Source organism: Anopheles merus, chromosome 2L (assembly GCF_017562075.2).
Source record: "Anopheles merus strain MAF chromosome 2L, AmerM5.1, whole genome shotgun sequence".
Lineage (NCBI taxonomy): Eukaryota > Metazoa > Arthropoda > Insecta > Diptera > Culicidae > Anopheles > Anopheles merus.
This window is the reverse complement of record NC_054083.1, coordinates 36,533,023-36,547,643: the sequence shown is the minus strand read 5'-3', so window position 1 is coordinate 36,547,643 and position 14,621 is coordinate 36,533,023. Positions and strand designations below refer to the sequence as shown.

Below are 14,621 nucleotides of genomic sequence, written 5' to 3'. Positions count from 1 at the left end.
AGACAGACTTATATTGTGTTACCAAAGTAAACAAGACATCAAAAACAGCAAGCAAGGCATAGACCAACGAAAGAAAAAAAAAACAAATTTAAAATTGACGAACAAACAAAAAAACACGAACAAATAATAGTCCAGAGGAAATAGTAGCAAAAGAAATATTAATAAACTAGAAAACAAGCAAACATTTTCAAAAACAAGAGAATAATTAAAGAAAATCAACTTCAATATTTACCTCCATAACAATATCAGAGAGAAACACATTAAATGCTATTTGAAATGAAAGAACAAACCACAAACAAGTCAACTTGAGCAAACAAACATTCAAAATAGAATGTGCTTTTTTAAATTCGGTTTTGTTTGGTTTTGCAGCCCAAATGGCCATACGCACGTGAAAATGGTTTTTATATCACAAAATCATTATTTCCAGTAAAAGAAAAACAAAAACCATCCACTACATTCGCATCATTACATGCCATTGGTATATGATAGTGTAACATCTAGAGAGGCTTGAAAAGGTTTCAAATTCGTTTTACGTACATCTTTTCTTTTGTTAGAGTGTATTTTCCATTACATTGGGACATTGGGTTTGGTCAGAGGAGGAGGAGGTTAGGAGTCATATTAGGGCGCATTATAGCAATATAGATTTAAGTAAGTGAGTGCTAGAAAGAGACAGAGTGGCTTAAACGCTTAAACGTGTGTAGGTTTTGATTTGCCCTTTTCGGTTGCGATGCATTAACTATCTTTAACATACACAGCGAAATAGTTGGGCGCGGTACATTTTAGTGTTTTTTTTTCCTCGTTTTTTCCCCCACTTTGAATGAGAAAATGGCTCATTACAACATGCTCAATTTTATGTTCAGTAAACAGTGAAACAGATAAGCTTTCTTCGTTTTGTTTGTTTGTTATAGAACTACTACCCTGTTTGGCTCCAATATTGTGGTTTGATTTATCTTCTTTTTTCAATGTGTCAATTGATGTCAATTAAATTTAGTTTCGAAGCAGTGAAAATGGAAATGTAAAGCGACGAAGCAGTGAGATGAGAAGCGTGGAAGAGGAGAACCTGCCATGCCATTGTGTTGTGTTGCGTTCTTTGCTTGCCTGATCTTAACTGGCATCATTATGTGGCGGTTTGTTTGTTGGCATACAACTTCATTTGAAAATTGTGTGTTAGCTCACAGTGGAAAAGTTTATTAGCGGTTTAAAGTTGCAGTGCTGTTGCTTGCTGCTGAATGCTGAAACACGGTATTACAGAGTAGAAGGGAACTGGTCACGGAAAAGTGAGTCGCTAAGGCGAAAAATCGGTTAACGTAAAACAACAAAGCAAGAGTGAACACGTAAACGAGCGAAGGTTTTGGTTAGTTTGATGAAAATAAATTACATCCCACAGTGTGCAGTGCGCGTGTGGCAGGAAAGGAACGAAGCAAAACTAACGCCACGAACGTAAATGTAGCGCGGAAAAGCTCACCAGCACCAGCAGGTTCTGCACATTTGTCACCTGGATTTTCCTGGTTTGGTTTAGTTTTTTGGAGGTTTTACTTTGCTTTGCTTTGTGTGTGTTTGTGTTTGGCTAGTTAGGCTAGTTACTCTTGTTTGAAACATTTTTTCTTTTATGCTCCACTACCGCTGCTACTGCTACAGCTTTTGTAGCTTTTCCTGATTCGCGCTCTGTACGTATTTGCGTGTGACGCTTGGCTACGCGTGTTTATACATGTAAAAAACTTACTAACGTAACAAAATATGTGTACATCTTAGTGTAAACATGTGTATATTTATTCGATCTTTAGGGGCAATTGGGTTGTATTTTTACTGTTGTTTTCTGTGTGTTTGTTTTTGTCTTCTTTACACCGTTTTGATGTTGTTGCTGTTTGTTGTTACTTTAGTTTTTCGATTTTGATTTTACCGCTTTTAAACATCCAACTTGCTACCGCTTTGTTTTATTTGATTTTTGTTGTCGTCGCTTATTTTGATTTATCACTCATTCTCTCGGATATTCTCATAGTCGCTTCGTTTTGTTTTTTTGTTTTGTTTTTTTGTTTTCATTTTCACTGCTTCATTTTTTTGTTCGTTTTACACCACTTTATTTTTTCTTTAACGACATATATAACGATTTTTTGTTACGTTAACTTAACTGCTATTTCTCAATCGAGATACGATCGATACACTCAAGCGTACCCCTAACTACGTACGTACTGTGTGTGTGTGTGTGCTTTTTTAACTGGACAATGTTGCTTCCGGTGCAACATGTGCTACACGACCACCACCACCACCACCGTCATTTCACTCGAGTTTAGTTATACGTTCTAGTTTCTGACGAAGGTTTGGGCCGGTTTTTTTTCTTGTCTAACCCTTCCATTTTTACCATTAATTGAGGAACATTCTCTTGGTGCTGCGTTGGCCTGAGTGTACACGGGTTCGCCTCCTCCATATTGCATCAATTCCGATGCCACTTCTTTGTGCATTCCCCTCAGCAGCTGCGTTCGCAGCCGACATGTTGCGCATTTTTCTGTTTTTTTTTGCGAATCGATCGGCGGCTACCATTTTGTCACGTTTTGCCGTCGATTGCTGTGCTGTGTGGCAATGTGGTAAAACTCTTCTCATCGCGGCAGCGGCGGACGTCGCGTTGATGTGCTGAAGTGTCTTCCGTATGTATGGCATCCGCCACAGACGTGATGTGGAGTTTCCCGGACGACTCCAGCCAAAACGGGACGGCCATTTGTTTTGTGCCACTGCTGCTCCCTGGTTGTCTCAATCGAACGCTCCGGGGGCTGATCGAAACCTGGCTAGCCCTGGCGAGGTGTGGGGCAGCAGCCACACCCTAGATGTACTTGCCCAGGTCGTCATGGAAGTCGTGCAAATAGGCAATTAGCTGGGGGAACGATGGCCGCTGCTTGTAGTCCGCAAGCCAGCAACAGGACATTACCGTGTAGCTGCCGAAAGAGACGGGGAAAGGCATTAGTGTTAGCGGTTTGTGGTTGGAGGGTGAAAGAAGAAGCAAACGAGAAGCATAAAAGAAGAAAAACGCGATCGTTAGAATTCTTTCCCCTTCCCGGTTTCGATTCCTGGCTGGCCTTTTTTTTTTGGAGGAGCTGAAAATGGAAATGTTTTAAGCTTCAAAGTAATTTGCATAGTACACCATCGGCAGCCAGTGGAACCGGGGAGGCTCGGCTGGTAATGCAATTTAATAACGAAATGACATTTAAACGATTTTTTTCTTCCTATCTTTCTCCCTCTTTCTATTGGTTCGCTCGAGCTGCAGTTTCCGGGCGATAATTTATTCAGGTGTTGCACATGTGCAGCGCAAAGAGGGAAGGTTTCAAATTTAAATAAATTAATGAGTGAATGAGGGGAGAATCTCGGAACAGGGAGAGAAAGCAATAGCGGAAAGCGAAATGCTGACATTCAATTAAAAGAAAGGTTTAGGTATGGATTGCGCTTCAATTGCGACAACAAAATGGTGCGCATCATCATCTCATCGGTTTGGTTGGAGAGGGGTACATTGATTTTGAAAACTATTTGAGTCAAAAGTTTAGCTTTTATGCAGGTATAAGCAACTTTAAAACTATCCTGTACTATTCTGAGCTATCACTAACTATCTTATCAAGAGCGGGCGTCAAGTTGATAAAAAAGGGTTAGTATGTGTTTGTTAAAATAATCAATCGAGCGAAAAAATCAGAATACACATAGGATAGGCTAAACCTTCGAGACATGGACAACAAAGTGCTTACTAACCCAGTCGCATAGGGACATCAAATAATTGAACAATAAAGATCAAATTTTCCTCAAGTCACTTTATTGTTCTTTATTTAGATCAACGTTCAAATACGCTTCAGTGCTAGTTGATCCTGTCTGTTCTGGATGGATCCAATTCATCGGACGCATGCTCAATGGTCATATCGATGCTCCCACTCTCCTTGAGCAGATCGGCTTATACGCCCCCTCTCTAAATTTAAGGACACGTAGCGAACTAAACGTAGTTCCTCATCGCATTTCATTTGTTTCCAACGAGCCTTTTCTCCTGTGTGTTCGCGCTTTTAACATTATCCTCCCTGTTTTCCCCTCCCCCGTTTATAATCCTTTTTCCTGATACTCTTCCCTATCTTCATCATTTCCTCATCCTCTTTTTACTGCAATCATTTCTATTCTTATTTTCTCTTTTATTAAGTTTCTATTTCAATCTAATATCTATTTTAATGTGCTCAGAAATTCTCTTTATTATTAGGAATTAAGATAGGTTAAGTTAGGAATCAGTTAGATTTAGGATTTGTTGAACCATTAGGCTGACAATTTGAATAAACTTGAATCGAAATGAATTGAATTGAATAATCAAGTACAGACCAGACAAATGATAAGAAGAGGGTATTTAGACAATGATAAACGGATATGGTAGCTGAGTGACGGTTAATGCATCCTAGCATTCTCTGAGCTTTGTTGATAAGTGTCTCATATTCAACACAAAAATATAATTTACTGTCTTACTCGACTCCTAAGTCGCGCTATACATGCAAGCGTTCGAGTGTAGCACCTAGTAGCTTGTAGTCTAATACCACAGGGCGTTTTAAACGATCAACGGACATCACGGTATATTTCTCGAGTGAGATCGTCAGGCAGTTTTTACGACACCAAACACTACATCTGTCTATTAGTTTCTGTGGTGCAATGCAGTCAGAAGTTTAGGTTGGGAAAGTTTGGATAGCATTTAATTTTAGAAGTCTGCACTGTTGAATGCTCAGCCTTTAATGTTTTTCGATTAATTGACTGATACTCACAAGATATTAGCTATGCAGCAAAAGATTATGCAATATTGGTTCAAATAATGGGGCCCTTTCCGTTTTAAGTTGGCAGGCTGAAATTTCAGCCAGTCAGTTGTATGCATTGTACAGCAGTTTTCGAGAAGCTATCTAAGTAGGTATAATATACAGGTGGGCTTATCCCAAGGTGTATGTATTTAGAAGGCTATTTTTTATCGTTTCTACTTCTAGATGAAGAGTGTTAAGAGTGTTTTGAGTATTCGTCAAGCCTCAAAAAAGCTTGTTTGAACAACAGTTTTCACCCATTCTGTCAAAAAGTGATATTCAAATTTAGTTATAAAAAACATACTATGAGACCACCTGGACTGCATACACTTTGATTCTAGATTCCACCACCTGATCTCTTTAATGCACCTTGGGGTAAATGTAAACAACACCGTGTTTTCGAGCAGGTACTCGAATCTAATTTTAGCTTTGAGGCTAGAATAATCTAGACTGAAAATCGCAGGCTAGTTTTGTGTGTGGTTTTGTATGGAGTGTTTACATGATTTCAGCCTTAAACTGTCAAACTCCGTATAAAAATCTGACTAGAATCGTGAAGGGCCCCAATATTTGATAAATCCTTATAATGTAGGACCAGAATTTGGAATTTTGACTAAAAATAGCCAAAGAACGTCCGCAGCAATAAGGGTTTGGGAAACAATGATCACTTGTACATAGTTTCAAGCAAGGAAATAAGGTACCCAAATTTTCCACGAAAAAAGGCAATGCTCTTAGAATATCCTGTCTCAATAAATGCAGATGAACTACGTTGCACTGGATCTATGATGCCTAGCTAGACAGTAAGGCTTGCAAAGCTACTAGAAAAAGAATAAGTTTATTTCAAAATTGGACACCATGACGGACATGTTATTATTTCATACAACTCGTCGACAGCACCACGGGGACAGCTTATGATCATAATGAGATCTACAATAAATTAAGCGCTCTAAAACGACAATCTTTTTGACGTAAACGTCCTATAAACGAGAGCTACAATACAGCCCTTAAATTGCTAAACAAAAGCCTTATGCGATTATCTTAGCATATAGACCTCATTCTTTTACGGCTTACACCAAGCTTAGCATTGTATGAACAGCGACACAGCGCCACTGTCAGACGGATAGTAAAACCCCAAAATTATGTCCAAATAAACCGTTCTCGCGAAGATGACAATCATTCGTCCACTCCAACCCTCCAGCCAGCTGGGACAATTTTATGCGTCACTCAACGTCCCAAAGCTGGCAAACGCAATGGACTCGACTCGTCGGTGAGATGAGATAAAATTTATTAGCACAGACATATACAGTGGAAACTGTCCGAAAACGCTCTTCGTAAAGTGTGCAAGTGTTCTCCCCTCACGAGAAGGCGCGAATCGGAACGGATGCCACGATAATTGAATTAATAAATCTAAAGTGATTAATTTGTCTTTCAATTAGCTTGCGGGCGACATACACTTTGCGTTGGTTTTTTTCTTCTTGTGTGGTTCTTTCCTTGAAATGGAAGATAGTTTTGTGTGGTTGTGAGGTTTTCTTGCCGCTTTCTGTGAGGGGAGTTTATTTATCTCAATTACTTCCCCTACAACTCGTTGTAATGACCAAATTGTGGCTGCTTCTGTATCCCCGACGGCCCCGGAAGCCTACACTCGATTCAATTGAGTTGAAATGATCTACGACACAAACACACGTACCCAACCAAAAGCAGAACCATCATCAGCCAGCTAGTTTGTTGGTGAAGGATACGGATGTCGTCCAGCGGCACAAAGCGCAAGGACAAGATCAAAAACCATCTTCCACCCGTCAGTGCAACTGTTGTGTTCTCCGTTAGTGCTGTTCATTTTTCTTCGATCCCGTTGGACAGAGGGACAGATTATAATTTGTACGCCATTTGGCTTATCCTTTTCTTGGGCTGGTCCGGAGCTGGGGCACACCATCCGTTCCGCTAATGTTACGGCGCATGGAGCGGGAGGGATGGCCCGAAAATATGACGCAAGTGCTTAAGCATTCATTATTCAGTTGACTCTGCTTTGCATAAAGCTGTAAACAATGGTCAAGTGCTTAAGTGGCCTCTTGGTAAGGCGAAGGAACAGATACGCGATGGTTGAGGGGACACTGCCTAAAAGCCGTTCCGTTGGTTTGGGCCAAAACACAACGACCAAAAAGGATTGGCGTGTTGTTTGCTTTGCTGTTGTCAGCTCGTGTTTTTGGCTGCTGCTGGTGAGCATTGTTTCGTTTCGGTGGCGTGAAGCATCTGCAGCGTTCTAATGGAGCAGTTCGCGTTTCATGCAGCTTACAAAAAAGAAACTGTGAACATTCAAAGAGTCAGCGAGTGGCGGCATGGGGCGAATTATTGCAGCTTAAACTTTTGTTAATTTTATGCTACATATTTGCACAATGGCACCAGCAGGGTAAGGCTTAAGCGGTAGAACAACATTTGCATTACAATAGCGGAGATTGGCGGTGCGACAGTGGACAAAGACAATGGTTCGTTCGACAAAGCGGCGAACAGTGTTCGCTGGGTGACATATGTACTTTGTTTTATGAAGTGAATAAGAAATGCATGTAAGAGATACATGTAGGATGCATGTAGGATACTTATTTTGTATTAAAAAATACGGTGATTTTATATTGTCTTATTTGTTTTGAATTTGTGTTGTAATATTCCCTTTATTTTGCCAATTGCATAGAAACGAACTAAATATGAGCCATGTTCTAGCTATGTAATATTTTCTCCTTCTGCTTTGACATAGCTATAGTTGGTCACAAGTCCTCTGTGATTTAGTTTGAAGCCTCATTAGTAGAATTTTTTATTCTTGTAAATGAGAGGCCGGGCCGGACGAGACTAGAACCAAATCTGACTATGAATGTAGCTGAGACCTTCCAAGGTGGCAGAGAACCTCACAATGCAAATAAACGACACAAAGACCAAACTGATGGATCACCAGCAAATCCTTCGAAGGAATGACGTACGGATAGCCTCTTTGAGGTTGTCCAAGATTTTATATATCTCGGGTCAAAGGTCAGCACCGATAGCTGCATGGAAACTAAGCATGGTACAGTTCAATTCAATGTTCTTGTCAAAACTGATGATGCTATGGCACATCTACATAGTACCAGTACGCAGAAAGACCTCTGGGATATGGATTCGGTCCAAATCTGACGTAAGCCAGTCCTAGCCGTGTTCTGGATGAAGATGATGAGAGGCATTTTTGTCCCTTTTTAGAAATGTACCTTATGGAACTGATCGACCAGTCCTGTAAAGTCGTTTTAGGGCATCTCCAAGGAACGAGAGAGTCCAAGTTAAGGGAGCAAGATGGTTGAGATAACGGATATCGCGAAACCGTGAGCAGTTTTGAATATTCTTACAGCAGGCCCAGTCCTCAATGTACAAAACTTAAATTCTCTAAAGTGGAGGGGTTGAAAGGCTGGTCACAGATTATTCTAAAATACTGATATTTCTTCGAACCCCACAGAAACATATTTATAGAGTGTCTGTAAGTTTAATGTTATTCTCAGCTGTAGGCACCTTCGCGGTTCACCGTAGAAAGAATTAACTGTAAGTAATGTTGTAAAGAAATAATGAAATTGAACGAAGTTAATCTTCTTCTTCTTCTTCTTCTTCTTCTTCTTCTTCTTCTTCTTATTCTTCTTTGGCACAACAACCGCTGTCGGTCAAGGCCTGCCAGTACCCACTAGTGAAGTGAGCTTGGCTTTCAGTGACTTATTGTTGTTACCATAGCAGGATAGTCAGTCCTACGTATGGGGGCACGGTCTATTCGGGACTTGAACCCATGACGGGCATATTGTTACGTCGTACGAGTTGACAACTGTACAACCAGACCGGCCCGAACGAAGTTAATACCAAACAAGAAAACGATGCTCAGAAATGCTACTACTTCTAAGCGCAATGCTCTATAAAACATATAGACCAGAGAGGTTCGTTTTTCCAAGAAACAAGGTAAATTTACCAATAAAAAGCAAGCAAACAAACAATAACAACAGCTAAAAACAAGCAAGAAATACTGAAAATCAACAATAAAAACAAGATAATGCAATAACTTGTTCACAACGATCGAATCAAGGAAAAAAGTATATTCCGGCATGACGCATGTAAATCAATGCTTACAAATGGCTAACCAAACATGACACCCACAGCAAACAAACAATCCAACTTCAAACAAAGTGCAATAAAACGCCATCGATATAAAAACAAAATTAGTGTCGCCCAAAAAAAAAGTACTCCACAGCTCTCAAAACCAATAAATCAAAACAGCAACGCACATCAAACCGTACGCAGGAAAAAAACATTCCGCAACCAATCTCAACGCCAACTCCCTCCCATCCCATCACCTCCCATAATATGCATCCCTTGTCCGTAAAGTTGTCGTAAAATGAGGTTCATTCGCGGGCGACAAGCAAGAACCAAAAAAAAAAAAACAATCCGAACAACTTTTCCCTTAGTTTATGCTTCACTTTCCGTCGCGTTTGTGCGCTCTCGCAGACACGGTGAAGGCTTTTATTTGCACTTTATGATCCCGAACACTGCGGAAGCGGGCGACACTTTTTGGCCATACTTTAGTGGAAACTTTTCCCATCGAACGTGTGCCACTCGAGCGAGAGAGCGGAGAGAGCTTGGGGCGGGATGTAAAACGGACCAACTTGGTGATGCTGTGCGATTTTTTTCTTCTTTTTCTGCTCAATGTCTGTTTGTTTGTTTGTTGTGGTTGTGTCCCTGTGTTCCCTGTGTTTCCTTCTCAAAAGCGCTATCGGAAGGAAATAAAGATTGGCGACATCGTTACATCGCAACGGCAGCCGCGCGTCCTTTTCGTCGTGTTCGTGTTTTGCATGCAGGCTAGCACTGCCCTTGTGTGGTAGTGGTGTCTTTATTTAAAAAAGTTGAATTATTCAACTCCATTAGCCTGCAGTGCACGCTTACAGAGGGAGGGAGCATTCCTGTCGGATTTATGCTTGCCTGTGCAACGCTCGCGTTTTTGCCTTGCGCGAGAGAGCGCTTGTCGCGACATGAAACCGTTTCATCCGCTCTACAGTGCGAGAGGTGAGAGGTTGGTTCCCGGGAAAGGAAATGGGGAGCGCTTTTGGGTAGAATCGCTTACAGCTTTTTCCTTACAGCTAATGGCATTTGGTTCTTGCATCCAACGGGATGGGAGGGGTGTTTTGTTTTGCCATTTCCGAGCTAGTGATGAGGCGTTGCGAGCGGTTACTTGGAATTGAACCACGCGGTGCACAGCGGCACCAAAAGGACGTGAAGCGTCTTGGGCGGTGCATCAGGGGGGGGGGGGGGGAACTGTTTTGGCGAGATGGCGTTTCCCAGAATCACCGATAATGGGCGTAGCTGTGCGGAATAAATGAGCATTAAATTCCAGCCCAGTGATGGTTGGAACTTCCTTCCCAGAATCGTGCGATACGATAGTGGTGAACTGTCCTGGCGATAAGGGTATATAGACAGATGCAAGTACGATCTTTTGATAGTGTTTTCCCGCGTGGAAGATGCGTTGCATTGCGATGCTTCGATGGGTAAGGGGACGATGCGGCGGAACGATGGGGCAATTGTAAGAGGAGCTGGCAAATCGTTTGGGCTGAATGTTTTGACAGCAACAACACGAGCCGTGAATGTCGGTCGTTATTTTAAGCACCCGCCATTCGGTTTGCTGGCGAGGCGTAACGGTATGTAAATGATTTTTTGTGCAAGGAAAAACAAAAACATCGAGCAGAGCGGAAGTGCAGAATGGATGAGTCGGAATAGCGATGTGCCGGCGGGCACAAGCACAATAATAACGCGAGAAGGACACTTGCCTAAGGGCTGTTTGTGGAGTGGTTTGTTTGTGAAGGGTAAATGTTTGGTTTAGGGTTATGCTGGCAATCGTTGTGGGCGAAACTGCAAGTTACTAACTTGGCTAATAGTGATGCAGCTTTACTACGTTTAGTTAGTGGTTGATACTACTATTGATGTCCTAATGTTGCTGAGTTCTGTTCGAAAATCTGTTTGCTTTATCGCTTCAACAATAATAGCTTTACGTCATTCTGTGCACTTTTTTCCCTAATAAGCTGTAGTTTTATGAGAAACATTTCTTATCAATCAATTTTTACAATCAGCTCGTTTACATTTTGTTAGATTATTGATCTTGAAATGATCATCAGTTCGTTCGGATTTAAGAGGACAACCTGTTAGGCTTATAGGATCACATTTATGTTGAACCGAGCTGGCCTAAAATATGAAACAATATTTTTAAATAGGATCTCTAAACGTACTGATAACCATTTCTTCCAATTGTCCTATTCCAATTCCAAGATCAATATACACATTCTAGTACATTCCGAGGGTAATGCTCATTACATTCATCAGACATTGCTATTACATTACGCATCTCATTCGTCAGGTTCGGGAAGAGTTTAAAGGCTAGTCTGGGAGCCTGGGAGGATCAGTGGTGCAAAATGTCACTATCAATGTCATAAAAAAATCCGACTGAAACAAAATCGATATCAGCGTCACATACTCAATTGTGATAATCAGAGGTGATACTCAGAACGGTTGGTGTGACTAATATATGCTCATGACATGTTTGCGACCATCGCTTGGTCAGTCACTATGTCACGACTTGTGACTTGTGCTGTGATCAGTTTTGCAAAATGTCACTAACATAGTCATGACAAATTCTGGCTCAAACAAAATCAGCTCAGCGTCACGAGCTCTACTGTAATGATCAGAGGCGAGCCTCAAACAGTTGGTGCGACCGTCACATGCTTAGTGACATTGTGTGCAACCAACTCGTGTTCAATCACTTGGTCGCGACATTTTCAGTCGGTGATCATCATGGAGGGAGAAAGCATGCTAATTTTGTTGCTAGAGCCCACGCGCAAAGTATATCGCGATTATCGCCGACAACAATGTCATGACCAAGTAAGTGACCAAGAGTTGGGAGTTAATTAAAATGTCACCAAGCATGTGATTGATCCTCCAACTGTTTGAGTATAGTCACTGATCATCTCAGTTGTGTACGTGATCTGATTTGAGCTTCGTTTCGATCATGAGCGTTGATGACTGAAACAGTGGTATTTGGCAGCACTGATCACAGCCAGAAAAAAATCATGATTATGCTTGCGCCGGCATTAAGTTAAGCTTGTCAGTCAGAGTATCGCGTTAGACTCAAATATTCACATGTCGTGTTCTGCATGTCATAACGCACTTTTATTGACTATCAGCAATGAGCATCAAGCTACCACGGATATTTTCATTGTTTTCGTTGGTGAAAATCTCGTGATACTCATGACATTTTGCAGCACTGGGGAGGATATGTTCCAGAAGATACAAAATAGGATTATTTCCGAATGGATGTAGGATCGGTTCCTAGACTAGGTTAGGTTCAGGAGTAGCTCCAAACACCGTGATTGATTCAGGAGTAGCTCCAAGATCCAAGTTATGAATAAAGGATTCAGGGCTGGTATGGCTTTGATGGGATCAGTCCTAATATCAATAATTGTCGAAAACATGTCCTACTTCTGGAAACAGCGTTTTAAAGCTCTATTACCTGGTAAAAATTCTAGAATTATAAATTTACAACATTAACACATGTTTGATGCAACAAACAATGAAGGTTGAGTATCATTATCCTTATTCACATGTTATTTGGAATTTCAAGAGTAAAAAATACTGGATTACAATGTACTACAGATGCGGTGTGAATTAATATAGTAGGTTGGACAGCATAGCTTATACTAAAACTAAGAGCCGCAAAAAAAAACGACCAAAAACAAAACACAAACTCATGAACTGTTCAAATAAAACATGATGAAATTGTTAAATTTTCCACAATTCAACTACAACGTATCCTCCACAGTTTCATATACATTTTCAACTACAAAACCATACCTTTTCCGTTTTGTTTTACTTTTATCAAAACCCAAACCCGCAGCTTCCAAAAAATCCACAGTCGCTTATTAGCCCTACCATACTCGGCCCATACCCGGTACCGGTAGCCATTTTCAGCCGGAGGTAATTTTATTCATAAACACCTCGAGGGCTCTTCGGTCGTTCCCGGCACCCACCTCATCTGCCTGCCGCACCGTGTGCATGTGTGGCAGCTTCTTTACGATCGTGCTAAGATACGTTTTTATGGGTCGACATAAAGTGCAACTTTACAACCGTTACGGGAAGCACAATCGTGCTTACTGTGAGGTGAGTTTTGTGGCCATTTTTCGCCCTCTCTATCTCTTCAGTGAAGCGTGCGTGTTTGTGCTGACTCTGATGTACCATGACCATGCGGTACCAAACGCGCAAGGTGGATGATCTTTTTCGCTAGTGTTTAACAACCTGCAATTTGATCATTTACGCCACGTTCTGTTGATGTTGCTGTACATTGTTTCACGCAAAGTCATTCCTTCGCCAAATCGTCTGTAGCAAAAGCATATTTTGCGAGGTACAGCCTGCTATCAGCGTGTTTAAAAGATTCGTATCCGCGCTTTTTCGCCCCGGAAGTGCCACGATTAGGGAAGGCTCATGCAGATGAATCAAATAATCTGAGTCGTGGGAATGGTTAGGACAGATAGGAGAAGGACGAAAAAAAGAATAACAAGATCATCGTTCCAATTTCCTTCACATGTCGGCAATGGCTGCGGCGTGGTTGCGTGCGAACCTGAACTCTGCGCCCCGATGATGAAGGATAAACATTTTACGATGTGTTGTTAGCGATTTTATTAGGGCAGCAACATGGCGACAGCAAATTGATGGTTCACTGTGCTTTTGAACAGAGGCGCCTATACGCAAACACACACACACATGAGCAAACGAGTAGCGGAATTAATTTTTCGGCAAATTCTGCTGATGAGAGCAGTTATTTTGCGGGGCCGGCAGTCGCTCGTTTAGAAATGGTATTGAATTTTTACGACCGAAACCATCAGAACGTGACGCATAAGATTAACATGGGAGAGAGAATATGATTCAGGATGCAACTGGGAAGTGGTGCTGAAACGGTTCGTTAATTATGAGGATAAAATGGGAAATGTTCTTTTTTTACTTATCTGTTTTATAATTAAAACGCTAGTAAACTAGCGGGTTCACATAATTAATAATGAAAAGCTACAATGAGGTAGCAAAGGATGGATTTGGTCGTCGTTTGTGATTCATTGCATTTGGGTTTTATTTCGAGGTGAATTTGTTGTATTTGGAGCATTTCCACATGGTCGGAAATGGATCGTTTCTCATTCAAACAGTCAATCCCTACCTAACTGTTAGTGGTGGACAGTCGAGACTACTTGGTTCTACAAACAATCCTGGAGCCGATTCCGGAATCAATTCTGACACCAACAGCTCAATTTTTTTTTTCATTCAACAACCAACAGCGCTGATTTTGGTGTTGATTCCGGATCCAATACCGATTATTTATTAGAATGAAATAAAATATATTATTTTTAGATTAAAGAAGAGGAAGATCTCTTAGTACAAATTTCACAAAATCGTTGAAAATTAACCAAATTTAAAAATCTACGCTTAGCATTGACACTAAGTTAAATACTGGAACGGATACTGAATCCGGAACTGATTTTCAATTAAAATTTCAGATCAGATGTAAATTTAGGAAACTAACTCCGGATCTACTCTCCCGAAACGTTTACAGACTCCATTTTTTCCATAACTAAAGCGGCCGGTCTCGTGATCGTCAACTCTTATGGCCTAATAACATGCCCGTCATGGATTCAAGCCTCGATTGGACCGTGCCACCATACGTACGGCTGAGTATCCTGCTATGTGTAGCCAGTGGTACTAGTGGTACAGGCATAACTTGGCCGACCACGGTCGTTGTGCCAAAGAAGGAGAAGA

The 14,621-nt window shown here is 41.2% G+C and overlaps 1 protein-coding gene across 4 annotated transcripts in view; it reads right to left on the bottom strand.

The window, feature by feature from the left end:
* Positions 1-545: 545 nt before the first annotated feature.
* Positions 546-14,621, bottom strand: part of LOC121593256 (tyrosine-protein kinase Drl) — a 60,876-nt gene continuing 46,800 nt past the window's right edge. For all 4 annotated transcript variants that reach the window (XM_041915473.1, XM_041915474.1, XM_041915475.1 and 1 more), the window contains exon 13: positions 546-2,927. In XM_041915473.1, coding sequence (XP_041771407.1) covers positions 2,816-2,927 — 112 coding nt within the window. In that variant the 3' untranslated portion in view covers positions 546-2,815. The remainder of the gene's footprint in view (positions 2,928-14,621) is intronic.